Here is an 8,631-nt window from a genome sequence, read left to right as displayed (position 1 = left end):
CATTGTAATATCATTTATGCTAGAAGGAAAGCATTTTGGGGATATTTGTTGTTTCGAGTTCACCAAGTATTTTTGAGGTCATCATAGGCCAACAACTTATTTTAGACATATTTCTTGTCTGTTTTGTTTGTCTGTCTGTCAACCGCCTACAGGTCACAATTTTAAACCGATCTTCAAGAAACTTCACCAGATGGTAGAGTTGGTCGTAAGGAAGAAGGTTATTGATTTTGAGGTCGAAGATCATCTTGAGGTCAAATTTATAAAATTGTCGTTTTACATTCGACTGACTTAAATTAAACAGCACTTGCATTGTGCATCATTGAATTTGGAAACCAACTATTTTTGAGGTCAAAAGGTCAAAGGTCAACTCGAGGTCAAACTTCTGAAATCATCAATTTTCATCTGTAAAAATCATACTTAACAACTTAACAATATTCATTACAGTGATGTTGAAATCGCGCACGGCCCTGGCAAAGAAAATTCCAGGTTCACAGCCCCCCTTCCCAACCCCATGTCTTTAAACCCTCTCCCTACTCTGTCTTTAAGTGCCCTCCCCACTCTAAGTCCTCAAGATTCCCTCAGCCCACCCCTAGTCCTCAACCCCCTCCTCCCAACATCTGAACGTCCCTCTCTCAACTCTCTGCTCAACCCCCGTCCCCTCTCCACCCCCTGGGGGAACGTGACGTCACCCCCACCACTGCCCGGGAACCAACCCTGATTTACAGAGGAGAACATCATAAGACAAGACACGTTAACCTATCTGTTTCTCAAAGTAAAATCTTTCCTTACCTTGCGGGTAAATGGTCAAGTGATTCTTTTTGTTAAACAAACACCTGATACAGGATAATGTTTTGTGAAATTAAACGTGAACAGACACAACATCTAAGGCCTCAATGTAAGTCTCTCCCCTTTTCCGCAAACGAAATGCTATAACTTCCGATTATTGTCCCCCGTCGCACCGCGGAGCGAAAGGGGACGATGGTTTTCCCCTCCGTGCGGACGTGCGTGCGTGCGTAAGCGAAGGACCGAATTCTAATTTGGTGTGTGGGTGCAACTAGGCATATGGAAGAAGCCTATGGAAAATTAGGTCGCCACGTCAAAGTCCAAGATGGCCGCCGCCATGTATGTCTGACGCCATGTATGTCTGAACCTTGTGAGCGGAATATCTTGAAAAATAAGCGAAGTACCAACTTCTAATCTGGTGTGTGGGTGTATCTAGGCATAAGGAAGAACGCTATTGAAAATTGGGTCGCCACGTCAAAATCCAAGATGACCGTCGCCATGTATGTCTGAACCTTGTGAGCGGAATATCTTGAAAAATAAGGGAAGTACCAACTTCTAATCTGGTGTGTGGGTGTATCTAGGCATAAAGAAGAAAGCTGTTGAAAATTGGGTCGCCACGGCAAAATCCAAGATGGCCGCCACCATATATATGTCTGAACCTTGTGAGTGAAATATCTTGAAAAACAAGCATTACGCCTAGGTCCCCCGTCGGTGAAGTGATGCGAGTTGACAAAGTGGAAGACGTAAGGCGGCCATCTTGGATTTTGACGTGGCGACCCAATTTTCAATAGCGTTATCCCTTATGCGTAGATACACCCACACACCATATTAGAAGTTGGTACTTCGCTTATTTTTCAAGATATTCATCTCACAAGGTTCCGACATACATGGCGGCGGCCATCTTGGATTTTGCCGTGGCGACCCAATTTTCAATGGCGTTCTTCCTTGTGCCGAGATACACCCAAACACCAGATTAGAAGTTGGTACTTCGCTTATTTTTCAAGATATTAATCTCACAAGGTTCAGACATACATGGCGGCGGCCATCTTGGATTTTGACGTGGCGACACAATTTTAAACAGCGTTCTTGCTTGTGCCTAGATACACCCACACACCAAATTAGAAGTTAGTACTTCGCTTATTTTTCAAGATATTCATCTCACAAGGTTCAGACATATCTATGGTGGCGGCCATCTTGGATTTTGACGTGGCGACCCAATTTTCAATAGCGTTCTTCCTTATGCCGAGATACACCCACACACCAAATTAGAAGTTGGTACTTCGCTTATTTTTCAAGATATTCATCTCACAAGGTTCAGACATACATGGCGGTGGCCATCTTGGATTTTGACGTGGCGCCCCAATTTTAAACAGCTTTCTTGCTTGTGCCGAGATACACCCACACACCAGATTAGAAGTTGGTACTTCGCTTATTTTTCAAGATATTTCACTCACAAGGTTCAGACATATCTATGGTGGCGGCCATCTTGGATTTTGACGTGGCGACCCAATTTTCAATATCGTTCTTCCTTATGCCGAGATACACCCACACACCAAATTAGAAGTTCGTACTTCGCTTATTTTTCAAGATATTCATCTCACAAGGTTCAGACATACATGGTGGTGGCCATTTTGGATTTTGACGTGGCGACACAATTTTAAACAGCGTTCTTCCTTGTGCCTAGATACACCCACACACCAGATTAGAAGTTGGTACTTCGGTTATTTTTTCGAGATATTTCGCTCACAAGGTTCAGACATACATGGCATCAGACATACATGGCGGCGGCCATCTTGGATTTTGACGTGGGTTGCACCCACACACCAAATTCGAATGCGGTCCTTCGCTTACGCACGCCCGCACGCACGCACGGACGGACGGACGGACGGACGGACGGACACACGGACGGAGGGGAAAACCATAGTCCCCCTTTCGCTCCGCGGTGCGACAGGGGACAATAAACGAACTACTAACTTCTAATCTGGTGTGTGGGTGTATCTACGCATAAGGGAGAACACTATTGAAAATTGGGTCGCCACGTCAAAATCCAAGATGGCCACCTTGCGTCTTCCACTTTGTCAACTCACATCACTTCAACGACGGGGGACCTAGGCGTAACGCTTGTTTAAATAAATGTTGCTGAAACTGCTAATTGGTGTCGATCCTCAAATGTTACCCTTCATCACGCTCTGCTGTTATTCCTTTCCTCCCTTCCCTTGTCTTTCAGTTCCCCACATCAGGTACAACACCAATCATCCCCATCACCAGCCTAGATGGTCTTTCTACACCAGTTGTCCTTTCTCCAGGACCACAGAAAAACTGAGCATCCTCAAGGTCGTGAAGCGACCCTTGATCTCTGATGTTGCTTTCGATTCCATCGTTTCGCTCCGGTGACCATGTCGCTAACACATTTTTATTGCAATCCCTTCACCAACTTGTTGCGATCTTGACCCCGATCCGCGTGCAGCTCCCTGTGCCGCTTCATTCAAGTTATCCCTCAGGTTGATTGCGAGTTCGTTTTGGATAGTGTGACATGGAATGAGTTAATCCAACGATGCTGGGATATCGGACCGAGTCAGGTTATGCTGAATGTGTTGCTTGACGTGCGAGACGAACATGTCGGACGTTCACGTGACTCGTGTGTTCATTCCCATTCCCTTCTCCTCCCAATGCCCCGACCGTTATCCTACATTTTCCTTCCTTGTGAGGATTTTGGTTTTGCTTATCCATGAATCCTCAGGATACCACGTTGTGCCTCTGGACAAAACCACAAGCCTTTGGAGATGCGGTGCACCTTGTCCGCTGTTGATAAAATTCGCCGGCATTCGGATTCGTCCCGTTTGTGTGTTCCAAAGCCATGTTTTTATGTCTGCCGCCTCTTGTCATGCTTTGCATCCTGCTGCTATTCAGACATTCCATCAACCGATCCCACAAAGCCATTATGTACAGAAGTGGCATAACGGTGCTTCCGCATCACCGACGAGTAATGTCCTTAAAAGCCGGCTGTCCATGTGTCTTGTGCCTAGTGTGGGAACGGGGAAATTGGACCGAATTCACTGCTGAAGCGATACGTGTCAATTGCTTTACGTCTTGGAATACGCTGATCGTGTCTTGGAATACGCTCTCAACTCGGCACATTGTCCATGTATTCCTATTCGATTTCACCTGATTTAATATGTATAATAATGATAATTCTGGTCAATTTGTCGAGTTCTGTGATCGGCTTGTTCTCTTTGCTCTTACGGATGGAGCCCGTGATTTTCCACGATCGTGGAAAAAGGATGGAATTCACCGAATCGGTGACTTGAAACGGAAAACGGAATCTGCTACGGAGAAAAACAACGTAGGTGACAAAGTCAAGATTGGGGGGGAATTAGAAATGAAATATTCACGGTATTGTCTGTTTTTGTGGACGCGATTCTCCCGACTTGATTCCCACAACTAATTACCCTGCGCCCGCGAAGCGAAAGTCAGGGTTAAGCATTCGGGTACGTACGTACTTGCGTGCGTGCGTGTCTGCATTTTAAAAATTCATTTTCTCGGTAACCGTTGGTCCGATTGACATGAAATTTTCACCATAGGAGGGCCTCCTGTATAATGTTTTCGTGAATATTATGACGCCACAGGTCACGTGGTACGGGCGTCATCTTGGAAAAACTTTAAAAAATGCACCTCTATATCTCAAAAACTGCTGCACATAAATAATTGACAGGTCTCTGCAAAGAACTCTCCATGTGGAATAACAGATGTGAATTATGACGTCATAGGTGCCGCCGTTATGACGTCATAATTCGACAAGTAAAAAACTTTATCCGATCAGGATGAAATTTATTGAGCATATTCTCAGTATAAATTGATGCAGAAATAAAATTATAATGACGTCGTAGGTCGCGTGGTTCGGTCGCCATATTGTTTTGAGTGAAAAGCCTGAAAAACCACTAAAATCCAATTTTCTCCAAAACGACTGAACAGATCGAGGCCAAACTTTGCAGATAGAATCACAATCCCATGACGAACAAAAGTCAGCGAGCATGTCGTCATGCGTCGTTGTTTCAGAGTTATGACGTTTTTAAGCATAAACTTTTAAAACCTAGCTCCTCCCTCAGTTTTGATCCTATCGAGGGGAAACCTCACAGATGTGTTCAGCATATCAGTCTACTAAAATGACCTTTTGGAATTTGCGATAGGTGACGTTTGGCAGATATAAGTAATTAAACAAAAATCTTTTAAAAATTATAACTCTTGAACCGCTTCATTGATCGACATAAAACTTTATATTATAGTAGAGGTAATGAAGTGTAACAAGTATACAAAATTTCAAGATGATTGGATGTACAGTCTGGAAGTTAGAAGTTGTTATTGCGTGAAGAAGAAGTCTCCTATGGTGGGCATGCAGTTAATTGCCACACCACGACGAGCAGGCAAAGTACGGAGCGACCTCACGGGGTCATTTTGACCTCAAATAAAATTTTGATTTCAGATTTGTCAATCGCTGAGGTATATTAACACACGACCAAAACAGATTTGGCGAAATTCCGACGATTTTTGACGAAAATATAACATTTGTGTCCATTTCAGTAAAGTAAAGTGTGCTGTGTCAGCATTTTAAAAATTGAAACGTGGCTCATTGTAAATAACTCCATATGGGGAATAGGTGGTGTTAACGATGACGTCATTGGTGCCATAATTATGACGTAATAATTCGACAGGGACAACGCTTAGTCTGATGAGTTTGAAATTTATTGAGCATGATCTATGCAACAATTATTTAGAGAATATAAATTTATGATGTCATCCCTCACCTGGTCTGGCAGCCATATTGGATCAAAAAAAAAGAAACGTTCAAAAATAGAAGAGTTGGCTCACACCAAGTTGACTGTGCAGGCTAAGTATTCTATGAATACCATCTAGTTGCTGGTAGTAAATTTAAAAAACCACCTTTAGAGGCCATTTTTTCCCCACAAAGTGGGGGTTGGCCTTTTTCGGGAACAGTGGTTGTTGTTGTTTTTCGGTCCCCTTTTTGAAGCAATGTTTTATGGCCGGATGCCCTTCCTGACGCCAACCCTTTTTGCCGCCTTTAACGACAAACAGGGAATTACCAGTGAACTGGTACTCAATTAGCCGACCTCGGAAGGATGACAGGCTGAGTCAACCCCCCTGGCGTTAATTCAGCAATCGACCGGGATTCGAACCCAGGATCCTTGGATCCTAAGCCGGCACCCTAGCCGCTAGCCCAACACCAGGTAGTAAATACTGAATAGAATTCCGTCAGGCAATGTCTGGAGATGCGCAATCATCAGGAAATTCCGTGTGAAAGTCGCCCAACTTTGTTGAAAATATTACCTGAAACTGATCACCGGTGAAAACAAAATGTCGGACATCACGTGCGGGCATGCATGCACTTTTGGAGAAATCTTACCTTTAATGGTGAAAAATGCTCGAAGTACACATGAGATTGCCAAAAATAATTACCAAAACCCCTTGGGTGTGTTTATGTCAATGTACAGAGTGAAGCGCGTACGAATTTTGTTTGTGGGTGAGCGTACATAGACATCGTACATGGACATCGTAATCAAGATGAATTTTTTTTTGAGTGTTTTAGACCGTGTGTCCGGTCTCCACATTTTATAATACTGTTATTCCCCGTGTTTCTGTCACCCTGATGGCAAAGTACACCACCCAGAGGATTTTAGGTGCGGAGCCTCGAGGAAAATTATAACTAATGATTCCAACGCGTGTACAAATAATTTCCTCTTTTTCCAGGCACCACGAAATGAAATTTATTTTCTAAAACGGAATTTAGGTTTTTTGGAAACGGGAAATCACTGGCTCTACCAGTACATGTAGTCTCTACCTCTCCACGTGTGACGTCATGAAGCACGGTTTATGAATGCATTTTAGATTTTTGAAAAGGAAATGAGCTTTTGAGATGTAATTTTATACAAAGCAACCTTTATTGAGCACTAAATTTGTAAGAGCTTTGGCTCCAGGCTACTTGGAATGTGACTTTGAAAGGCAATCATTTCGTTTTTTCAGTTTACTCGAAATTAAATGTTCATTTGAACTTTGAAAGGACCGAATCAAACTTTATATGGACCTCTTGTGTTAAACAGGAGAGGAGTTTGTGCGTGCGGCGCGATCCTGTATTTATTTGTGCGTGTGCACAGAGATTCTCCCTTTCATCGCTTTTCGTTCCTAAAGGGAATTCGATGTAGAAACTGCACATTTGTTGATGTTTAGTGCATTTTTGCTTTTGTTGTACACCTTGATTGTTTTGTTTAAAGCTGAAGTATGCACTTGCCCGTCGAACACTTACCGATACGTTTGTGAACTTTAACTAAAGTCGGTTTTATCTTTTCCGTTGTATGGTTTCTGTACGTAACATTGATCTTTAATCACGGAGGGCGACAGAAAGATGTCTGACCTTTTGCAGCGACGTGCGCGCTGCCATGTTAGTCGATGATCTTCTCCAAGTGATATGTCGTAACGATCTTCTTGAACCGAAGACTCAAATTTCGTGCTCAATTCGTTCCTTTTTATCGTTGCTCCTGAATTGTATATAAAAGGCCATTTGTAAAAGGCTATCCCATAGATTTGCTGTTACTCGGAACCCTGGTCCTCTTTCCTAGTTTTCTGCTGTTCGGGATCATCGGATCAGAATTTGATTCCTTGTTTTTCTGCCGATTTTTAACGTCCCGGCGAGATGCTTGTTTGAGGTTTGGGTTTATCAACTTTTCCATCACATTTCGGTCCAACGTGGTGTTGGTACCTGAGAAACATGTCAATCGATCTACGTAGCAAATGCATGTATCTGAATGGAATTTTGCTCTGCTGGTTGCATCATTACCAAGTGACATGCAGCGATGCTTTAGGTCAGAGCAGAAATTTTAGAATTTGGAAATGGCCTACTTCTTGAAAGGGAACGCGGGGTCTTCGACGTCCTCCGGGCCCGATTAACGTCCCCTCTGAACCATCGATACATTTCCTGCAAACGACCAAGGTGCCGGTCATGCCCGGAAATGAACCCAGGTGAGAGATCTCTAACGTGAGCGTACTGTCTCCGAGCTATCTATCCCGTCGGCTCCATGGCGTCGATATTGACACAGAGGAAATTGTGCCGATGAATATGTCATGTGGCATTCCCTGTGTGGCTGCACTTCTTTCTAGGCAATTGGCTGGGATGCGTAGGCCAGATTTGGCACAACAGGTGTACTTGAGGTGGGTGGGAGGGGGGGTTAAAAATAAAAAGCTTTTTAACATGGGTAGCTGCTTGGCATTATCAGGGGTAAAGTAAAAAAGATATATAATTTATAATATAATATAGTTGAAAATTGGGATTTGACCACAACATCCAGGATCAGCAAATCACCATAACCAAGAAAGGCAATAACTCGTGTTTGTTTGAATACAAAACGCTTTTCGCAGGAGCATGTTATTAAAAGGAATAAAAGTCAAACTTTTATCCTTTCAAACTTCAAGGTATATAATGTTCTTTTTTATTATTGAATTAGTTTGTATAAATATTAGATTTGTATTTTTTTTTTGTTCCGTTCTCTCCCATGTATTTGTACCAAAACAATAAATGACTATATTTCTTGCTAAACTGTTTTTGTGTGTCCCTTGTTGCCGACTCGGTTCAGTGTTCCTCTAATGTGCTTCTTTTCTGATTTTAAAAATGAAGTGATGATGCATCTCGAGATTTCAAACAGAATTTGCTGCTTTTGAGAAGCAATTGCAATATGGAAGCCATCGTCTGCCAATCGCTCCACCGCAAGCGTTAGAGTGTCGGGGTCTTTCCCCTTACCCCCAATGCAATATTGGGGTGAAGAAAAGCCACATTGGGGGCAG

At 43.1% G+C, this 8,631-nt stretch overlaps 1 protein-coding gene across 4 annotated transcripts in view; it reads left to right on the top strand.

Annotated features, from left to right (window-relative positions):
* Window positions 1-8,386, top strand: part of LOC137424368 (ETS domain-containing protein Elk-3) — a 47,433-nt gene extending 39,047 nt beyond the window's left edge. For all 4 annotated transcript variants that reach the window (XM_068111757.2, XM_078775396.1, XM_078775395.1 and 1 more), the window contains one exon: window positions 3,011-8,386. In XM_068111757.2, coding sequence (XP_067967858.1) covers window positions 3,011-3,106 — 96 coding nt within the window. In that variant the 3' untranslated portion in view covers window positions 3,107-8,386. The remainder of the gene's footprint in view (window positions 1-3,010) is intronic.
* Window positions 8,387-8,631: the final 245 nt, after the last annotated feature.

Source organism: Myxine glutinosa, chromosome 4, assembly GCF_964187855.1.
Source record: "Myxine glutinosa chromosome 4, kmMyxGlut1.1, whole genome shotgun sequence".
Lineage (NCBI taxonomy): Eukaryota > Metazoa > Chordata > Myxini > Myxiniformes > Myxinidae > Myxine > Myxine glutinosa.
Note: the sequence above shows the minus strand (reverse complement) of the source record. Positions and strands in the feature narration are given on the sequence as shown.